General features: G+C 51.8%; 1 protein-coding gene across 1 annotated transcript in view; it reads left to right on the plus strand.

Annotated features, from left to right (window-relative positions):
* Positions 1-2,725: 2,725 nt before the first annotated feature.
* The window catches only part of PAQR5 (progestin and adipoQ receptor family member 5), a 38,741-nt gene continuing 19,032 nt past the window's right edge, over positions 2,726-22,434 (plus strand). The window contains exons 1-2 of the mRNA XM_029064644.1: positions 2,726-2,766; positions 21,359-21,558. Of these exons, the coding sequence (XP_028920477.1) occupies positions 21,505-21,558 (54 nt within the window). The 5' untranslated portion in view covers positions 2,726-2,766; positions 21,359-21,504. The remainder of the gene's footprint in view (positions 2,767-21,358; positions 21,559-22,434) is intronic.

The following is a 22,434-nucleotide window of genomic DNA, read 5'->3' on the forward strand; positions in this document are numbered from 1 at the left end:
CATTGATTGATTGACTTTGGCAGCCCTGGCCTCTTCACCCTGAATCACACTCTTTGCCCTCATTCCCAGGGCTCATCTTTTTCAGCCTTTTTAGCTTCTCTTTTTTTTTCTCTCTGCCTCACTCCTTCTCCTCCCTCTGTCTCTCTCCTCAGTAAAACAATCAGTCAATAGTATTTATTGAACACTTACTTATAGAATACTGTAAGAACATTTGGGAGAGTACAAAAGAATTCAATTGACATGATCCTTGCCCTCAAGGAATTTGCAGTCTAGCGCGGCAGGTAGACGGGAAAATAAATTACAGGTTGGGGGAAGTAATGAAGATATGTACAGAAGTGCACTAGGGATTAGCAGGGAAGTACCTAAATGCTTAGGTACTTTGAGGTGGCACAGTGGGAAGAGAGGGGGAATAAATAGGAAGTGGAGATGAGTCATTAATCAGGGAAAGCCTCTTTTCATTCATTCATTCATTCAATATTATTTATTGAGCGCTTACTATGTGCAGAGCACTGTACTAAGCGCTTTGAATGAACAAGTCGGCAACAGATAGAGACAGTCCCTGCCTTTTGACGGGCTTACAGTCTAATCGGGGGAGATGGACAGACGAGAACAATGGCAATAAATAGTCAAGGGGAAGAACATCTCGTAAAGACAATGGCAACTAAATAGAATCAAGGCGATGTGCAATTCATTAACAAAATAAGTAGGGTAATGAAAATATATACAGTTGAGCAGACGAGTGCAGTGCTGAGGAGATGGGAAGGGAGAGGGGGAGGAGCAGAGGGAAACGGGGGGAAAAGAGGGTTAAGCTGCGGAGAGGTGAAGGGGGGGTGGTAGAGGGAGTAGAGGGAGAAGGGGAGCTCAGTCTGGGAAGGCCTCTTGGAGGAGATGAGTTTTAAGTAGGGTTTTGAAGAGGGGAAGAGAATCAGTTTGGCCGAGGTGAGGAGGGAGGGCGTTCCGGGACCGCGGGAGGACGTGGCCCGGGGGTCGACGGCGGGATAGGCGAGGAGATGGGCTTTCAGAAGGATTTTAAAGATGGGGAGAGCAGTGTGTGGGTTTGAAGGGCACCAGCAAGGATCAGTGGTGAGATCAGATGAGATTGAGGCAACAGTGAGTAAATTGCTTTAGAGTAGTGAAGTGTGTCAGCTAATGGGGGAGAGGAGCTATACTGGATCTGATCTGATTATCAAATATTTACCTCAGGGCTTTCTAATGTGCTTGGTACATATAGTAAGAGCTTAAGCTTGTTATGGGCAGTGAACGTATGTACCAGCTCAGTTGTATTGGACTCTCCCAAGTGGTTAAAACAGTGTTCTGCACCCAGTAAAAGCTCAATAAATACCATTTGTTGATGGAAAGAGAGAGTGGGAAAAGAGGACATGAGGACTTAGAGAAGATCTCTTGGAGGAATTGTGCTTTCAGTAAGGTTTTGAAGGTGGGAAGAGTGATAGTTGGATATGGAGAGGGAGGGTGTTCCAGGCCAGAGGCAGGACGTGGGCTAGAGGTCGGCAGTGAGATAGAGGAGCTTGAGGTACAGTGAGTAAGTTGGCATTAGGGAAGCGAAGTGTGAGGGCTGGGTGGTTGTAGGAGAGTAGTGAGGTGAGGTAGGAGGGGGCAAAGGGATTGACTGCTTTAAAGCTGATGGTAAAGAGTATCTCTTTGAGGTGGAGATGGATGGGCTACCACTGGAAGTTCTTGAGGAGAGAAGGAAACCTGGACTGAGTGGTTCTGTAGAAAAATCATCCGGCCAGCAGAGTGAAGTGTGGACTGGAGTGGGGAGAGACAGGAGGCAAGGAGGTCAGCAAGGAGGCTCAATCAAGGCAGGATGCAATAATCAAGGCAGGATAAGATAAGTGGTTGAATTAACATGATAGTTTGGATGGACAGGGAGGATTTAGCCATGTGGAGGAGGTTGAACCGACCGGATTTGGTGACAGAGCGAATACATGGGTTGGATAAGAGAGGTGGGTTGAGGATAACGCCAAGGTTACAGGCCCGTGAGACAGGGAGGATGGTGGCGCTGTCCACAGTGATGGGAAAGTCAGGGATAGGACAGGGCTTGGGTGAAAAGATAAGGAGTTCTTTTTAGGGGGTATTAAATTTGAGGTGTCGGCGAGATTAGAGATTTCCTAAAGGGAAGAGGAAATGAGAGAGTGCAGAGGGGAAGAGAGATCAGGGCTGGAGATGGAGATTCGAGAATCATCCGCATGGAGGTGGTAGTAGAAGCGATGGGAGGGACCAGCGGGGTCATGCGGGTTCAGCCCCGACTCTCTGCGGGTCCCCGTCTGGTCAGGTGGCTTCTCTGGGCCTCACGCCTCATTCCTGTCACCAGGATAGCACCGCCCGCTTGCTAGGCTGACCGGGGTTATGGTTGTCAGAGGCTCTTTGGAAGTTTCCACAATGAGTGTGAAATGCCGGGCCTGGCATAGGAAAAGTCAGTCTGTCAATGCAAAGTCTAATTATTAACGTTAAACCAAAGCCCCGATCCCCACCCCTGTGGCCATTTTCTAAAGTGCAAATGAGTTGAAGTAGTCAGGCTCTGGCGACTCTGAATCGCAGGTGGGAAAACGGAGGGCGGAAGAGTGAGAGATTCGCTTTCTACCCAGTCTCCGGTCTGGGACCCGGAGGATGGATGAGCCAACTGATTACTAATCTGAGATAGGAAGGGAGAGGCAGCTTGGCCTAGTGGAAAGAGCCCGGAGAGTGGGAATCAGAAGATCCGAGCTCTAATCCCGGTACCACCACTTGCCTGCTGTGGGTATTTGGGTAAGTCAGCTCACTTCTTTGGGCCTTGGTTTCCTTATCTGAAAAATGGGGATTCAGTACTTGCTTTCCCTTCGTTCATTGATTGATTCATTCATTCAGTTGCCTTTATTGAGCACTTACCATGTGCAGAACACGCTACGAAGCCCTCAGGAGGGTACGATAGAACAATAAACAGACACATTCCCTGCCCACACAAACTCACAATCTAGGGGGAAAGACAGACATTAATATAAGTAAATACATTAATGTATATTCTTAGCCTGTGAATCCCACGTTGGATGGAAATAATAATAATAATCATTATCATGGTTCTTCTGAAGCACATACTATGTGCCAAACACTGTTCTAAGCGCTGGGGTAGATTCAAGTTAATCAGGTTGCACCCAGTCCCTGTCACACATGGGGTTCACAGTCGAAGTATGAGGGAGTAAGAGTTAATCCTCATTTTACAGATGGGGTAACTGAGGCACAGAGAAGTGAAGTGATTTGCCCAAGGTCACACAGTGTTTACCAAGAGCTTAGCACACAGAAAGTGCTTAATGCACACCATGGTTGTTATTAGAAAGGGAATCAGTGTGGCCGAGTGGAAAGAGCAGAGGATTGGGTCCAATCTGATAAGCTTGAAGCCTCTTCTGCCCAGTCCCAGTTCTGCCACTTGCCTTGCTGTGGGACTTTGGGTAAATCGCTTAACTTCTCTGGGCCTCAGTTTCTTTACCTGTTAAATGGGGATCCGATACGTCTTCTCTTTCCCCTTTAGCCAGCGAGATCTCTCTGGGACAGAAACTGATTGTCTTGTGTTTACCCAGTGCTTAACACGGTGCTTGACACATAGGCAGTGCTTCATGCATGCCATCATTATTACTAAAAAGGGAGGGAGTGTGGCCCAGTGGAAGGATCACAGGGCTGAATCCAGTGGGATAAACTCGAAGCCACCTCAACATCCCCACCCCCAAACACGTTCTTGATAAAAGGCAGTGAAAAGCACGCTCCTGAAGAACAGAGGAGCCAAGGGAGGAGTTAGAGGAACTGGCAGGGTTAGCTGTCTGGTAATCTCCCCACCTCTGCCACCCAAAACACTATGCCCCCAAAAGCTCGAATTGACCCCGAATGTCCAGGGGAAGAGAGAACTAAACACCAAATCCCAGAGGTGCTGGGTTGTGATGGATCAACTCCACATTTAGGGTGGAGATTTGTGGGGTTGGTGGGGGGGTATAGAATGGGGAAGTCCCTTCCTCCGAATAAATAAAGAACTAGGCTGAGGCTGCACATTCATGGAGCTGATTTCAAATGCCCCTTATTTCCTCTTTTTGGAGCTTGCGAATAATGCATTTTGCCTGGATTCAGTTATTGCAGGAGTAAATGACCTGCTATCACAAATCAATCATTCCGGGCTCTTCCCCTTTAGACCGTAAGCTTTCTGTGGGCCGGGAATGTGTTCGTTGTTCTATCGTACTGTCCCGAGTGCTTAGTACAGTGCTGTGCACACAGCAAACGCTCAATCGATCGACTGATAAATCTGCAACTCCCTTCCAACGCCCGTCCAGAAATATGTTCCCCCGGGGGACTTTGGTGCTGGAGGGTAAACAGAGCCTCACCAAGAAAAAGGAGAATAAATCCCCTCCGGCTCTCAGTGGAGGTGTCTGACTCAGACCGCCGCGAGGGCTGGGGAGGAGCTCTGGGTTGTGTGGCTTTTACCAACGGCCACCTCTCGATTTTCCAGCGGGGAACCCTATTGCTCTGCTATGATTGTTCCTCTTGGCCAATTCCCTCCTCATAGGCCCCTCCATCGGTGGGGGAAAGGCAGCCCTGGGAGAGGGGAGAGAGAGAACTCAAATGTTGCCTCTGGGGAGGGGACTCTGTGGGGAGAGGAGGCTGAGATGCTGAACTCGGTTTTGGGGTTATCTGTGGATTTGCATTATCCGTGCTTGTAGGGTCTTTGAAGAGAGGGAGCCATTTATGCTCTGTGGTGGATCCCAGGCACTCAGTCCTCAGCTGTGCCCTCAGGGGATGTTCAGTAAATAGCCGTTGGTTGAGCTGGTCTCCCAGCCTGGCCACTCCTTGCCCCTTACTGATCTGTTGCTTAGATCATCGTTGTCAGACGCCATTCGGTGTTCAATCAATCAGTGGTATTTACTGAGTGTTTCCTAGGTGCAGAGCACTTTACTAAGTGCTTGGGAGAGTACAGTATAACAGTCGGCCTATACTTTCCTTGCCCGCAAAGAGCTATTCTTCTCTCCACCCGTCACAGGTGTCCCCATTTCCTCTCACATCAAATACGAATTCCTCACCACTGGCTTCCAAGCTCTAGTGGAACAATAATGGGAACTGTGCCCAACCTGATTAGCCGGTACCGACTCCAGCGCTTAGTACAGTGCCCAGCACACAGTCAGCGCTTAACAAATACCATAGTTATTATTACTGTAGACTGTAAGCTTGTTATAGGCAGGGATCTTGTCAGCTAATTGTATTGTAGTCTCTCAAGTGCTTGGTACAGGGTTCTGCACATAGAAAGCTCTCGGTAAATACGATCGATTGATTAATGGGGCTCCTTCTTCAGTGATTAATGGGGTTCTCTCAGTCTGGGGTTGATTGCAGCACCTCCACACATGCTTCTCCCCACTCCGGTCATGTAAAAGGGGCTCGGAAAGCTGCTGCTGGTGGGGGGCGGGGAGGGAATGGGAGGATGGGGAGAAGGAAGGGGGTCTGAGAACTGCCCCTGTTGCGCTAGGCCAGGGGCAGGGATCCCGAGTCCGGCTCCTCAGGTAGTATTGGAGGACTGTGAGCAGGAATGTTTCTGTTTGTTGTTCTATTATACTCTCCCAAGTGCTTAGTACGATGCTTTGCCCACAGCAAGTGCTCAATAAATACTACTGAATGAACAAATGAGGAGGGGTTTGAGTGTGTGGAGGGCCGTGATCTGTCTGATGATGGGGAGGGAGGGAGGGAGAGAGGGAAGGAGGGACAGAGAGAAGGTTGGCTGAGGACCAAGAGATCGAGAGTCTTCCTGCTCACGTTGCTGGGAAGCGGAGTCCCAGCAGGGCCGTTTGCCAGGGATTAGATTTGCCACAGGACCAGTCCAAGTGAGCCAATCCCCCATTCCGTTCCTGACCCCATACCCCAGGAGAGACCTGAGGTTGGATCCAGCATCTTGGCCTTGGCGGACACCTCGCCCCCGTCAGTCGTAGAACTGGGGAAGTCTGGAGAGCAAGCTCAAGGATTCTTCCCGGGGACAACCTTTCTCTCCGGGGTCTGTCCCAGGAGATTTTGGGGGGTTGTGGAGAGCAGCAGGCCCCAGAGACCAGAGGGGTGATCTGTCCTCCTCTTAGATTCTGGGCGAGGGCCACTCGACTGTGGATCCATTGTTGAGGGGTCCAGAACTTGATATTCCTTCTCTGCGCACTTCAAAGACCTCTCTCTCTGTTTCCCAGCTACGCTCTCGCCTGTGCATGTAAGCGTTCCTTGGCCGGTAGGGTGGACTGTGAACAGTCTGCCCATTTCACACCTGGGAAGACCGAGGCCCGTGACAGGTGACTGATGCCCTCTCAGGGCTCCGCGCTGGAGCCCACAGGTCAGGAGCAGACCCGGCCAGGTGGGGTTCGGGTCTCCCGCCTCTCCGCCCGGGACCCTGCCCCATCAGGCCACCTTCCCAGCCCACCTCCAGCCCCGTCAGCCGCCAGACCCGAGCCTCCGGAGGGGCCCGTGGGGTGGCCGTGCCCACTAGCGATCGGCCACGGTGCCCTGCAGCCGATGAGAGAGAAGCAGCAGGGCCTTGAGGAAAGACCCTGGGCCTGGGAGTCAGAAGGACCTGGCTTTTAATCTCGACCCTGCCATTTGTCTACTGTGTGACCTGGGGCGAGTCACTTCACTTCTCTGGGCCTCAGATCCCTCATCTGTAAAATGGGGATTAAGACACCGAGATCCATGTGGGTCAGGGACTCTATCCAACACGATTTGTTTGTATCTACCCCGGCACCTAGTACAGTGCCTGGCACATAGTAAGCATTTAACAAATACCATTCCAAAAAATGGCCTGCTTCCCATTGGGACCGTGTGTCCTTGACTCCCTCCAGTGGATCCTTACACTGCCCTCGCCTGTGCTCACTCATTCAGTCATATTTATGGAGTGATTACTGTGTGCAGAGCACTGCACTGAGCGCTTGGGAGAGGATGATAAAACAATAAACAGACACATTCCCTGCCCGCAATGTTGAATGAATAAATGAATGTTGGGGAGGGAGGATATCCAGACCTATCCCTTGCTGGAGACTTGGAGAACCCGCCCCACCCCGAGCTGGCTGGGGACCACCTCTCCCACGACCCTCCCCTCTCCGCCCCCCTCAAACCCTGGCCTCGCCCTCTCGCAGATGGGGACGCTCCGTTCTCCTCCCACAATGGCCCTCTGTGTCCGCCGCTCGGAGATCTGATTCGAACCCGCTGATGCGTGGGCGGCAGAGGCAGCTCACCCGGAGCCCCGGACTCAGAAATGGGCCCCGCGGGCTCAGAGTCGTACGTCGGGATTGTTCCCGCGGGCCCAGGCCCTCCCCCCAGCCTGGCGTCTGGACCCAGTCCGAGCGAGTTCTCCGTCCAGGTCCTTGCCGCTAACCCCGCTGAGCCTGGCGCTGCGACAGCCGGGCCGTTGACCGAATTTTTGAGGAGATTGTCGCCGGTCGTTTAGAAGCCAAAAGACTTCATCCGTCGTGATTACGGCGAATACATTCGAGCTTTTAATTATTAATAATCCCCAGATAATGCTCTAGAAATGCAAATATTAGACGAGCTAATCGGCTCTTAGGAGGTGCTGGGCAAACACGCAGGCTAGGTTCGGGCTTTATAACCATTATCGTGACTCAGAAATACGTCCTAGCTTGCAGGACCTATTCATTAGATCGGCTGAGATCTTCTACTAATGACTGGGATATTTGAGATGCTCTCCCCTATGGGCCCAGTGCTGTGCTCAGCACCGGGGCGGATGCGAGATAAAGGGGTGGCACAGTATGTTGGCAGCCTGATCCTCAGGGCCCAGGGGTGGAAGGCCCATGTGCCCGCTGCCCCCCATGGAGAACAATAATAATAATGTTGGTATTTGTTAAGCGCTCACTATGTGCAGAGCACTGTTCTAAGCGCTGGGGAGATATAGGGTAATCAGATTGTCCCACGTGAGGCTCACAGTTAATCCCCGCTTTTCCGATGAGGTAACCGAGGCACAGAGAAGTTAAGTGACTTGCCCACAGTCACACAGCTGACATGTGGCAGAGCCAAAAGTCGAAACCATGACCTCTGACTCCGAAGCCCAGGCTCTTTCCACTGAGCCACGCTAGCAGTGGTGGCCTAGTGAAAAAACCACGAGCCTGGGCATCGGGGCACCTCTGTTCTGTAGTCCTAGCTCTTCCAGATGCTTGCTGTATGGCCTTGGGCAAGTCACTTCACCTCTCCATGCCTCTGTTCTCCTGTTCTCCCTCCTTCTTAAGTCTGCGAACCCCATTAGCTTGTATCTACCCCAGCGCTTAGAACAATGTTTGACACATAGTAAAAGCTTAACAAATGGCATTTAAAAAGCAAAAAAACAAAAAATTCGGTCCCCGTCTCCCAGGGACTGCACCGTCTAAGGGGGTGGGAGGATGGGTTTTGCATCCCCATTTTGCAGATGAGGAAACTGAGGCCCAGAGAAGAGGCAGACTTGGTCCAGATCACCCGACAGACAAGCGGCAGGTTGGAGTAGGATCAGAAGCGGGGTCTCCCGCCTTCCAGGCCTGAGCTCTTCGCACTAGACCGAGCCAGTTCCTGTCCCCCACGAGTCGGCCCTCAGTGACCCCCCGCTCCCCGGGGCAGGGGGTGGGGGTGGGGGGCGGACTGGGGAGGAGCGCGGGGCCTTGGGAGCGGCACGGTCCGTCCCCGGGGGCCGCAGCCAGCCTCTGGGAGCGCACACAATCGCGACGTTGTTCCCGCAGCTTTCTCTCCCTTCCATTTGCTCATAATTATGCAGAGCTGCTCTGCCATCCGTTTTACAGCCGACCGGTCTCCCCCGCCTTGCCTCCGTGCCGCCAGGCCCGGGTAAGTCAGATTCCAGGTAATCATTAACGGCGGAAACGTTTCCCACGACTTGGAATGGACGCCCCGGACGGGCGATGATCCGCGGCCACGAGCGATGCCCCCCGTCCCTCGCCAGGTCCGTCTCTCCCAGGGGCTGGCGGCTGGCCCGATTTCCCGGGGAGCGGAGACCCGGGTCCCTGGCCAGCCTGGGCCGGCGCGGCCCACCGGGGCCCTCGGTTCAACGTGGGGGTCCGGTCCCTGGGGCGGCTGGATTCCCGTGGCAGGTGAGGCGGCTGAGACCAAGTGGCCTGGGACTCCGGGTCCCCTGTGTAGATGTCTTCGGCCGGCCCTCGTGCCCACTGGGGCTCAGGGCTTGGGATCCACCGTGTCAGGGACCTTGGCTGGCCCTCGTGTCCGCAGGGTACCTGGGCTTGGGGTCTACTGTCCTGGGGGCTTCGGCCAACTCTCGTGCCCACCGGGCCCTGACTCTCAAGGTTCACTATGTCGGGGACTTTGGCCAGCCCCCGTGGCCCTCGGCGTCCACCATGCTGGGAACTTCGGTCGGTCCTCGTCCCCACTGGGGCCCAGCTCTCTGGATCCACCATGTCGGGGATCTCGGCTGACCCTTGCGCCCGTCGGGCCCTGGGGCGTGGCCGCTGGGGCCCGGGGCTTGGAACGCACTGAATTGGGGGTTTCGGTCAGCCCTTGTGCCCGTCAAAACCTGGCTCTCCACGTCTACCATGTTGGGGGCTCACACCCACTGGGTCCTGGTGTTCGGGGTCCACCATTTTGGGGGGCCTCAGCCGGCGCTCGTACCCACTGGGTTCCAGTGGTCGGGGTCCACTGTGTCGGGGGCGTTGGCTGGCCCTCGTGCATGCCAGGACCTCAGCGGGGTGAGTGGGGGCAGACCATGACCTTGGGGCACCGGGCGGGCAGGGAGACAGAGCGTGGGGCCCGGGGCAGGGTGAGGATCCGCTCATCCTTGATCTGGGGGAGCCATTCACTCAATCGTATTTATTGAGCGCTTACTGTGTGCAGAGCACTGTACTAAGCGCTTGGAATGTCTAATTCGGCAACAGATAGAGACAATCCCTGCCCAACAATGGGCTCACAGTCTAAAAGACCGGGTGGATGGGTGGGCCCCTCAGGCACCTGCCTGACCCAGAGTGGGAACCGAGCCCACCGAGCCAGCGGAAGCAGTGCGGCCTAGCGGATAGAGCCCGGGCCCGGGAGTCAGAAGGATCTGGCTCTAATCCCGGCTCTACCCCTTGTCTGCTGGGTGACCTTGGGCAAGTCACTTCACTTTTCTGGGCCTCAGTTGCCTCATCTGTAAAACGGGGGTGAGGACTGCAGGGCAGGGACTGTGACCAACTTGATTAGCTTGTCTCTACCTCAGCGCATAGTACAGTGCCTGGCACACAGCAAGGGTTTAACGAATACCACAAAGGAAAAGGACAGAGGTGCCAGGACTCCACCCTGCCCCACGCCCACGGCTTGGGTTTTCCATAGAATTCCAGGCTGCTTTCCGGCCTACCTACTGTCCTGCTGCCCCTCCGGGCATTTCCCCTTGCTCAGTGGGCCTGAGACCACATCCCTTCCCCCAGCTCAGCTCCTTCACTCATTCATTCATTCAGTCAGTCATTTTTGTTAAGTGCTTACTGTGCAAAGCACTGTACTAAGCACTTGGGAAAGAACAATACAACAATAAACAGTGACAGTCCCCACCCATAATGAGCTCACAGTCTAGAGGAGGGGAGACAGACATCAATACAAATAAATAAAATTACAGCTCTATACATAAGTGCTGTCGTGCTGGGTGGGTGGGGGAGGAAGAACAAAGAGAGAGAGTCAGGGCAATGCAGAAGGGAGTGGGAGATGAGGAAAAGTGGGGCTCAGTCTGGGAAGGCCTCTTGGAGGAAATGTGCCTTCAATAAGGTTTTAAAGGCAGGGAGAGTAATTGTCTGGCGGATTTGAGGAGGGAGGACGTTTCAGGCCTGAGACAGGCGAGATGGAGGGACAGTGAGAAGGTTAGCACCAGAGGAGCAAAATAAGCAGGTTGGGTTGAAGAACGAGAGAAGCAAGGTGAGGTAGGAGGGGGCAAGGTGGTGGACTGGTTTAAAGCCAGGATGAGGAGTTTTTGTTTGATACAGAGGCGGATAGGCAACCACCGGAGATTTTTGATGAGGGGAAGGTGACAAGTCCTGAACGTTTTTGTGGAAAGATGATCTGGGCAGTGGACTGAAGTATGGACTGGAGTGGGAAGAGACAGGTTGGGCGGTCGGCAAGGAGGCTGACACAGTAATCTAGGCTGGATAGGATGAGTAATCGTATTAACGTGTAGCAGTTTGGTTGGAGAGGACAGGGTGGATTTTAGCGATGCCGTGAAGTTGGGGCCGGCAGGATCCGGTGACGGATCGAATATGTTGGTTGAATGAGAGAGAGGAGGATAATGCCAACGTTACGGGCTTTTGAGACGGGAAGGATGGTGGTGCCATCTACAGTGATGGGAAAGTCAGGGAGAGGGCAGGGTTTGGGTGGGAAGATAAGGAGCTACGTCACAGTAGTAGCTGTGGCGGGGTTTATCGAGCGCCTTCTGCTCTCACAGTAGCTCTCAGTCACTCAATCGTATTTATTGAGTGCTTACTGTGTGTGGAGCGCTTTACTAAGCGCTTGGGAGAGAACACTGTAACAGACACATTCCCCGCCTGCACTGAGCTTACAGTCCGGAGCGGGAGACGGACAATAATATAAATAAATACATTATGGATATTTGCAAAAAGGTCTGAGAGAGAGGTGAATAATGGGAGCAAATCAGAGTGACTCAGAAGGGAGTGGGAGAAGAGGAAAGGAGGGCTTAGTCGGGGAAGGTCTCTTGGAGGAGATGGGCCTTCAATAAGGCTTTGAAGGGGGGGAGAGTCACTGTTGGATATGAGGAGGGAGAGCGTTCCAGGCCAGAGGCAGGACATAGACGAGAGGTCGGCGGCGAGATAGAGATAGCTCACCACAGAGGACACACAGGGGGATCACACTCTAATGGGGGAGATGGACAGCGCGATCTCCACAAGGAGCGGGACCAGAATCGATTTGAATGGAGCAGAGCCAAAGTGGATCCGAGCTCAGCCAAGAAGTGGCCTAGAGGCGATCAAATCCACAAGAGTGAATATTCTCCTCTGAACTGTGCAGTGCTGCCTGGGGCAAGCGTTCTGCTGAAATAATAATAATTGTGCTATTTGTGAAGCGCTTACTATATTCCAAGCACATAGCTCTCAGGTAGATTTAGTCAAGATCCCATCCTTGTCCCACACGGGGCTCGAAGTCTAAGCAGGAGGGAGAACAGGTTTTGAATCCCCATTTTACAGATGAGGAAATGGAGGGACAGAGATGTTAATTGACCTGCCCAAGGCCACACAGTCAGGTCCTCTGGCTCCCAGCCCCATGCACTTTCCACAAGGCCACACTGCTTCTCCAAGGTCTCATAATGGATTGCTTCCCCCTGATTTGCAAAAGCTCCTTGGCTGTCCACACCAACCTGGGCAGACTGACACTTCAGAATGAAAGAGAACGTGCCCCTTCCCTCCCCAGCTGAGGGGAGGGTGGGAGGGGGCCAGTCAGTGAGCCAATCGTATTTATTGAGCGCTTACAGGGTGCAGAGCACTGTCCTAAGCATTTGAGACAGTACAACATAATGAACAGTATATAGAATACCATATAACAGAATACCATATAACAGTAGTGGTATTAAAAGCAGTAGTATTTATTAAGCCCCCACTTTGTGCAGAGCGCTGGACTAAGTGTGAGGGAGGAAGGAAGGCCCGGGGCAGGGGGGAGGAGGGGGTGGTCAGACATAGTCCCTGGCCCTCAGGGGCTCAAAATCTAAGGCTGCGAGGTGGCGGAGAGGGGATGGGGAGGATTGCCAACAGACGCAGAAGGTGAAGAGACCCGGTAAAATACTACAAAGCAGCATAAAAATCGGGGCCAAGTATGCAAAGTCAAAAGAAAAGGCAGTAGTGTGCAGAGGCAGGAGGAGCAGAAGCCCAGAGTGAAGGCCAACAGAGGCCCGGCTACTGCCCTACCTTGCTAGGCCCCAGCTTTGGCCTCCTTTGAGGTGAGAAGCGTGTCCCTCACGTGGGCTTTGGGGTCTCGGCGAGTTGGACCAGTCTGAGGCTGGAACCCCCCCGGGGCCGCTGACATTCCACCTATTAAGGCTGTCAGTGCCCTCAGTGACCTTTGTAACAGGCCCCCTGACCTGTGCCAGGCTGGAGCCAGATGTGTTTCCCTCAGCCCGGCGGGGCCCGATGTGGGAAGGGACGGGGGAGGGGACGGGGTGGTCCCGGGACCACCCCTCCACCCACCAACCCCATCTCCACTGCCCCATCCACCACCACCGGAGAGAACTCCCAAGTTCACCCATGCATTACTCAGGCAGGAGGCGTCTTCACAGGTTGACCAAATCGGAGCCGGGCCAAGTTTATGGAAAAACACAGCACAGGCTGGGACCGGCCGGGACCGGCTGGGACCGGCCCGGGCCCCAAGTCCTCTCGGGCACTCTGTGCTCCTCGGGGAGGCTCCTTCTGGAGCAGGGTGGAGCCGACGGGGCCTAGACTCCCCAGATCCCCTGGGGCTCCGCCTGCCTCAGTCGGGTATATTTTAAAAAAAAAGCTCAGCAGGTGGAGAAGGGGAGAGCTCAGGATGGGTCTGAAAAATATTGGTCTCTGGGACAGGGTCGCTTTTGCAAATGTGAGAGGCCGTGTTGCTCAGTAGGGAGAGCACAAGACCGGAAGTCAGGAGACCCTAGTTCTAATCCCTGGTCCGCTACTCGCCTGCCGGATGACCACGGTCAAGTCCCTCGACTTCTCTGAGCCTCATTTTTCTCATCCGTAAAATAGAGATTCAATACTTTGTTCCCCCGTCTCTCTCGGGCGGTGGTTCCTGAGTGGGTCAGAGACCCTATCTGATCTGATTGTTTCGGGTGGTACCAAGAAGCAGCAAGATCTAGTGTCAAGAACTGGGCCTGAGAGTCAGAGAGACCTGAGTTTTAATTCAGACTCTTCTACTTGTAATTGCAATCATTATTATTGTTATTAGTATTATTATGATTGCATCTGTCCCAGTGGTTGGTACTGGCGTAGTGGATAGAGGATGGGCCTGGGAGTCAGAAGGACCTGGGTTCTAATCCCAGTTCCACCACTTGTCTGCTATATAACTTGGGCAAGTCACCTCACTTCTCTGGGCCTCATTTCCCTCATCCGTAAAATAATGAATAATAATAATAATTATGGTATTTGTTAAGCACTTAATATATGCAGGGACCCTCTCTATCTGTTACCGATTTGTACATTCCAAGCGCTTAGTACAGTGCTCTGCACATAGTAAGCGCTCAATAAATACTATTGAATGAATGAATGAATATATGCCAGGCACTGTACTAAGCGCTGGGGTGGATACAAGCAAATTGGGTTGGATGCAGTCCCTGTCCCACATGAGGCTCACAATCTCAAACCCTATTTTCCAGATGAGATAACCTAGGCCCAGAGAAGTGAAGTGACTGGCCCGAGATCACACAGCAGACAAGTGGCGGAGTCGGGATTAGAACCCATGACCCTCTGACTCCCAGGCCCATGCTCTATCCACTTCCCCATCTGCTTCCCATGGGGATTAAGACTGTGAGCCTCATGTGGGACAGGGCCTGGGTTGGACCCGATTTGCTGATATCCATCCCAGTACTTCGTACAGTGTCTGGCACCTAGTAAGTACTTAACAAAACCCACAATTATTATTATTATTATTATTCATCAGCTTGTTTGCTGTGTGATCTTGGGCCGGTCACTTAGCTTCCCTGTGTCTCAGTTATCTCATCTGTAAACTGGTTGTGGGAAGGGAAGTGTCAACCACTGAAGCAGCATGGCCTAGTGGCAAGAGCACGGGCTTGGGAGTCAGAGGACATGGGTTCTAATTTGGCTCTGCCACTTGTCTGCTATGTGATTTAACTTCTCCATGCCTCAGTTATCTCATCTGTAAAATCTGTAAAATTAAGACTGTGAGCCCCGTGCGGAACAACCTGATTACCTTACAGTCCTTGGCACATAGTAAGCACTTAACAAATACTATTATTATTATTACCATCTCTGTTATATCGTACTTTCCCAAACAGTATGGGACTCTGCACATAGTAAGCACTCAATAAATAGCACTGATTGATTGATTGATCTGTAATATGGGGATTAAGAGTAGGACCCCTATGCGGGACCGAGACTGTCCAACTTGATTAGCTTGTTGATTAGCTTGACTAGCACCCCAGTGCTTAGTACAGTGCCTGGCACATAGTAACAAATACCACTTAAAGAAAAATCAATCGATACTTACTAAGCATAGAACATTGTTCTAAGTGCTTGGGTAAATACAATGTAACAGTTCATTCCTTCATTCAATCATATTTATTGAGCGCTTACTTGTGTGCAAAGCACTGTACTAAGTGCTTGGGAGAGTATAGTATAGCAACAGACACATTCCTGCCCACAACGAGTTTGCAGTCGGAGGGGCAGACAGACATTAATATAAATAAATAAATAAATAAATAGATTAAATAAATGAATAACAGAGTCAGTAAACGTGATCTCTGCCCACAAGGAGCTTACGGTCCACAGAGGAGCTTGTGATGATGGACGTTCTGTGCCCAGGTGGGCCAGAGCTCAATGACGCGTCGCCCGTCTTGACTCACATGCCCTCCTTCTGGAACATGTCTGGAATCTGCGGGCGGTAGCGTGGCCTAGTGGAAAGATCGTGAGATGGGGAATCAGGAGACCCGGGTTCAATCAATCACTCGATCCATGGTATCTATTGAGTTCTTACCTTGCGCAGGGCACTGTACTAAGCTCTTAGGGGAGTAGAGTATAGCAGAGGGGGTAGACACATTCCCTGCCCACAAGGAGTTTGCAATCTGGAGGGGGAGACCGACATCAAATTATGGATATGGACATCAGTTCTGTGGGTCTGAGGGAAGGGTGAGTAAAGAGTGCAAATCCAAGTGCAAAGGTGACACAGAAGGGGGGGGGGGGTAGAAGAATCGAGGGCTTAGTTGGTGAAGGCCTCCTGGTGAAGATGGGATTTTAATGAGGTTTAATAAGGTTCATGTCCCAACTCTGCCACCGGCCGGCTTTGAAACCCTGGACAAGTCACTTCACCTCCCTGGAGCTCAGTTTCCTCATCTGTTCAGTGGGGTAATAGACCCACTCTTCCTGACCCCTGGGACTGGAAGGCCCACGTGGGACAGGACCTGCGTCTAATCTGAGTGCCTTAAGTACCATGATGATGATTATTATTATTAGCACAGGACCTTGGCACAACATAGGTATTTAATAAACCTCATCATCATTATTCCGGGTCTTCTTAGATTCCAGTCCTCTGGTAATCCCTCATACATCTGTAGAAACAACGTTCAGAGGTCCTGTTCAGAGTCCTTCTAAGAGTCCTGTGCATTTTGCCAGTAATTCTGCTTGGGTCACACATGTTTAGATTCTGTCCGCCGGCCTGTTCTCTCTGTCCTGTTTCCAACAGTTCTGTATGGGTCTGTCAGTTGGCCTATGCTAGCTGTCCTGTTTCCTGAATTAAATGGTAACTTGAGTTCAGGGCCCCATATGCAGTCACTGCTTAATAAATCCATGCTCCTGCCTGCCTGTCTGACCATCTGGCCACCTGTATGATGGATTTAGTGGCTGACAGGCTGACCGGGCCTGACCGGCAGACTGGCTGCCTAACTGCTAGTCTGACTGCCAGACTGTCTGACTGACCGTCTGCCTGACCAACGACTGACTGTATGATTACCTGACCACCTAACTGTCTGACCACCTGACTCGAAACCATCTGACTAAGCATTGGACTCACTGTCTGACTGACTGACTATCCATCTGATAGGCTGTCCACCTGACTGACCATCTGACCACCTGCCTGACCATCTGACTGATTGCCTAGCCACCTCGCTACCTGAGCGACTAATTGTCTGGTTGCATGGCTGCCTGACTGCCTGATAACCTATCAATCAATCAATGGTAACTATTGAGTGTTTACTCTGTGCAGACCACTGGACTAAGCTCTTGGGAGAATACAGTGTGACAGAGATGGTAGACACATTCCCTGCCCAAAGCGGGCTTACAGTCTACAATCTACCTGACTGGCTGACCATCAGCCTGCCTGTGTGGCCATCTGATCTCCTGCCTGCCTGCCCAGCTAACTGAATGGTCATCTGACCCAGACCGACCACCTGCCTGCCCCAGAGATTAGCCCGAGCCTCTGGCAACGCCTGGGGTGAGTTAGTCGATTCCCAACGCAGCCCGTGCTCATTTGATCTGTTGTGAGGGAAGTGAGCCCCGGGAGGTGGCTGAGGGAGCCGTGAGCCAGGCCCGGCGCCCCTTGTATTTCCTCAGACCTCATCGCTCCTCAGGGAGCCGTGAACTGGGCCTCGCACCCCTTTTGTGCCTCAGATCCCATTGTTCCTAAGGAAGCTTTGAACAAGGGCCCATCGCCAGCCCCTTTTCTTGCCTCAGACTCCATTGCTCCTGCAGGAGCCGTGAGCCACACCCGGAGCCCCTTCAGTTGCTTGAGAGACCCCATCGCTCCTGCGGGAACCGTGAGCTGGCCACAGCACTCCTTCTCTTGCCTCAGACCCCATCGCTTCAGAGGAAGCCGGGCTTCAGACCTCACAGCGCCTCATGGGCCCGTGTCCTCCAGTGATAATAATAATGATGCTATTTGTTAAGCGCTTACTATGTGCCAAGCACTGTCCTAAGCCCTGGGGTTGATACAAGGTAATCAGGTTGTCCCATGTGGGGCTCACAGTCTTAATTCCCCTTTTCCAGATGAAGTAACTGAGGCACAGAGAAGTTAAGTGTCTTGCCCAAAGCCACACAGCTGCTAAGTGGTGGAGCGGGGATCTAGCCAGGGCGGATCTTGACTTTGGTCCCGAAAAAGCAGGTCAAGCCTTGTCCTGCTCCTGTGTTACACCACCGGTGCCTCGCTGAGCATGCACACGCAGGCACATGTGCGTACACACCCCCACACACGCACACTTCCCAGTTCAAACGGAATGTGCCAACCTTCCCGGGTAAAAGCATGGGACATGGTGGAAGAAAAGCGTGACCTGATAGGAGCGGTTCATGTTCGGTAATCGAGAATGATATCTCAGGGACTAACCAACTGGTAACGAGACAACTAAGATGACTTACATTATTGTCTTACAGTCTAGAGGGGGACATGGACATTAATATAGGTAATCTATAATATGTAATTTAAAGATAAGTACATAAGCAAGATAGGGAAGAATCTGAATATTGCACAACCACGGGCATCCTCATTTTCAAAGCCTTCCTAAAAAGTCACCTCCTACAGGAGGCATGAGTCAAACAGTGGTATTTATTGAGCACTTAGTGGGTGTAGAACATTGGACCAAGCCTTGGGAGGGTCCAGTGCAATAGAGTCGGAAGACACGATACCTGCCCTTGAGGAGCTGATGGTCTAGAGGGGGAGAGAGAGAGAGACATTAAAAATAAAGGTAGGAGGAAACAGCAGAGTTGGATAGAAGTGCTGTGGGGCTGGGGAACAGGGTGAGTTACAAAGTGCTAAAGGGGTACAGACCCAAGTGAATGGGTGATACAGAAGACTGGGTGAATGGGGGGGAGATGAGAGCTTAGTCAGGGAAGGCTTCCTGGAGGAGATGTGATTTTAAGAGCGCTTCGAAGATGGGGAGAGCGGTGGTCCGTTACAAATGAAAGGAGATGGCGTTCCAAGCAGGAGGGAGGACGTGAGCGAGGGGTTGATGGGGAGAGGGAGTCGAGATCGAGGAACAGTAAGGGGGTTGGCTTTAGCGGACTCAAGAGCGTGGGCTCGGTTTTAGTGGGAGATGATGAACTAAGTAAGGTAGGAGGACAGAGCTGAGTGACTACCTTAAAGCCCAAGTCCAGGAGTTTCCGTTTGATGTTCATTCATTCATTCAATAGTATTTATTGAGCGCTTACTATGTGCAGAGCACTGTACTAAGCGCTTGGAAGTACAAATCGGTAACAGATAGAGACAGTCCCTGTCCTTTGCCGGGCTTACAGTCTAATCCGGGGAGACGGACAGACAAGAACAATAGCAATAAATAGAATCAAGGGGATATGTGGAGGTGGACAGGCAGCCGCTGGAGTTTCTTGAGGAGTGGGGAGAGGTGGCCTGAAAGTTTTTGTAGAAAAATGATCTGGGCAGCAGAATGAAGTATGGACTGGGGTGGGGAGAGACAAGAGGCGGCAAGGTCGACGAGGAGGCCGATGCAGTCGTAGAGACGAGTTGTGATAAGTGCTTGGAGCAGTGTGGGAGAAGTTTGGGTGGAAAAGAACTGATGGGCTGAACTCCAGGGAGATTTTGACATCCCCTCCGCCATGAGGTGGAGAAGGTGTTGCTTGCCACATGTGAAATTGTGTCGCAAGGCAAAGGAGCTGATGGTCAAAGCAGTTTTGTGCTTGACATTAAGGGCAGCGTGCGACTGAGAGTGAGCTGACAAGTTAGGAAAGGGAAAGAAATGTTTGAGCAGTCTGTTGCCTTCCCTTTCCCTTCTCCCTCCATTTCTTTTCTCTCCCTCCTTTTCCCCCTCTATTTTCCTTCTTCTTTTCTCCATCTGTCTCTCTCTCCCTCCATTCCCCCATCAGCTCTGTTAGAGCGATGGTAGCTGTAGTAATGGTATGTATTAAGCACTCAAAGTGATGAAACAGCATGGCCTAGTGGAAAGATCATGGGCCTGGGAGTCAAGAGACCTGGGTTCTAATCCTGGCTCCACCCCTTGCCTGCTATGTGACTCTTTTTTTACATGGTATTTGTTAATGATAATAATAACAATAATAATAATAATGGTATTTGTTAAACACTTACTTTGTGCCAAGCACTGCTCTAGACACTGGAAAGTACTTACTATGTGCCAGCCACTCTTCTAAGCGCTTTAGTGGATTTATTCATTGAGTACTTAACTGTGTGCAAAGCACTGTACTAAGCACTTGGGAGAGTACAAGCTAATCAGTTTGGAAACAGTTCATGGCCCCCGTGGGAGTGACAATTTCAATCTCCATTTTATGGATGATGTCACTGAAACCCAGAGATGTTGTCACTTACTCAAGCTCACACAGCAGACAAATAGCAGAGCTGAGATTAGAACCCACATCCTCTGACCCCCATGTCTCTGCTCTTTCCTCTAGACCATGTTGCCTTTTGAGATCAATTCTGTGCTCAACTTGGTGAGTGTGCAAGTTTGGGTGAAGCAGGAGGTCACTGGAGTTGAGGACTGAGAGGAGGTGGACAATGAAATGTATATATATATATATATATAATTATTATTATTATTATTAAGGGACAGGACCTGTACTAAGTACTGAAGTAGATACAAGATCATCAGACTGAACCCAGTCCCTGTCCCATTAGGGAAGCAGCATGGTCTAGTGGAAAGGACATAGGTTTGGGAGACAGAGGACCTGAGTTCTACTTCCTGCTCCTCTACTGGGCTGTTGTGTGACCTTGGGAAAGTCACTTAACTTCTCTGTGCCTCAGTTACCTCATCTGTAAAATGGAGATTAAGACTCTGAGCCCCACATGGGACACAGACTATGTCCAGCCTAATTATCTTGTATCTACCCCAGCGCTTAGTACAGCACCTGGAACATAGTAAGTACTTAACAGATACCATTAAAAAAAAGGAGTAGGATTTCATCCTTACAGATTAGGAAACAGCAGCAAGAGGAGTTAAGTGATGATGATGACAGTGGTTTTGGTTAAGCACTTACTTTGTACTAAGCACTAGTGTAGATACAAGATAATCAGATCAGGGCTAGTCCCTATCCCACATGGGGCTCACAGTCTAAGTAGGAGGGAGAACAGGTCTTTTAACCCCATTCTATAGATGAGGAAACTGAGACCCAGAGAAGTGAAGTCATTTGCCCAAGGTAACACAGCAGACAAGTGGCAGAGCCAGGATTAGAACCCAGGTCCTCTGAATCCCAGGTGTGGGCTCTTTCCTGTAGACCGGGCCGCTCCTCGGCCTGCACTGATGTCCGGACAGCCCACCGGTGCCCGACCCGAGTCTCCGCAGCGCTCGGCTCTGCAGGGAGCACTTGGAAGCCGACTCTGGGGAGGTCCCGCCAACCAACATCTATAAGGCGGGAGAAGGAATTCCAGCGTTGCCCAAACTGCCTGTAGGTAGCCCAGGTGGGGCTACCGAAGCAGCCGGACCTGGTAGAAAGACCGTGGGCTGGGAGTCAGAAGGATCTGGCTTCTAATTCCGGTTCCGCCATTTGCCTGCTGGGTGATCTTGGGCAAGGCCTCTCATTTCTATGCCTCAGTTCCCTCATCCTGTAAAGTGGGGATTAAGACTGTGAACCCTATGTGGGATAGGGATTGTGTCCTACGTGATTAGCTTGTATCTATCCCAGCACTTAGTACAATGCCTGGCACATAGTGCGAGTTAACAAATACCATAAAAAAAAGGACCATCCTGTCCCACATCCATGGCTGAAGATGCATCTCACGTTTGTTCCCCTGCTCTCCCTAGGTCCCAAGGAAGTGGGCCGGGGAGAGGACCGGATCAGGCAGGCGTTGGCTGCGGCGGGGGGAGGCCGGGACTGGATCCTCCGGGAGAGAGGCTGGACCTCCTGAGGCCTCTACCCCAGCTACAGCACCGCCCTCTGCACGGACCAGATGGTGCTCACCTGGAAACTCCCCCGCTCCTTCAACATAGACCAGATGCCCAAGGTAGGTGGGGGTGGCAGGAATGGGGGGTGGGGGAGCGGGGTCCCCAAAAAGCCTCCACCGTGGCCCTGGCCATCTTCTTCGATGGCATTCCCGCCAGTCAAAAGCATCGCTACAGGGGCCGCTCCCAGCCAGGATGGTATTCCACTAGCGGGGTCTAGTGGAAAGAGCGTGGGGCTGGGACTCCGAGGACCTGGATTCTAATCCCGGCACCGCCACTTGTCTGGTGCTCTGTGGCCTTGGATAAGTCACCTAACTTTTCTGTGCTTCAGTTTCCTCATCTGTCGAATGGGGATTAGGTACCTGTTCTCCCTCCTTCTTAGACCATGAGAAAGACAGGGACCGTGTCCAAGCTTGAATGACTTGTATCTACCTCAGCGCTCAGTACCGTGGTTGACGTATTGTAAGCACCTGGCAAATACCAGAAAAATAACCAAAAAAGAAGGGAATAATAATTGTGGTATTTGTTAAATGCTTACTATATGCCAGGCTCTGTACTAAGCACCAGGTTAGATAAAAGGTAATTGTGCAGGGACACAGTCCCTGTCCCACACAGGGCTCACAGTCTTAATCCCCATTTTACAGATGAGGGAACTGAAGCCCAGAGAATAATAACAATAATTGTGGTTCTTATTAAACGCTTACTATGTGGCAGGCACTCTACTAAGCGCTAGGGTGGATACAAGCAAATCGGATTGGACACAGTCCCTGTCCCATATGGGGTTCACACTCTCAATCCCCATTTTACAAATGAGATAACTGAGTCCCAGAGCGTTAAGGGCTTGCCCAAGGTCACCTAGCAGACAAGTTGCGGAGCTGGGATTAGAGCCCAAGACCTTCTGACTCTCAGGCCTGTGATCTATCCACTACACCACTCTG

The sequence above is a fragment of the Ornithorhynchus anatinus genome, chromosome 5 (genome assembly GCF_004115215.2).
Source record: "Ornithorhynchus anatinus isolate Pmale09 chromosome 5, mOrnAna1.pri.v4, whole genome shotgun sequence".
NCBI classification, from domain to species: Eukaryota; Metazoa; Chordata; class Mammalia; order Monotremata; family Ornithorhynchidae; genus Ornithorhynchus; species Ornithorhynchus anatinus.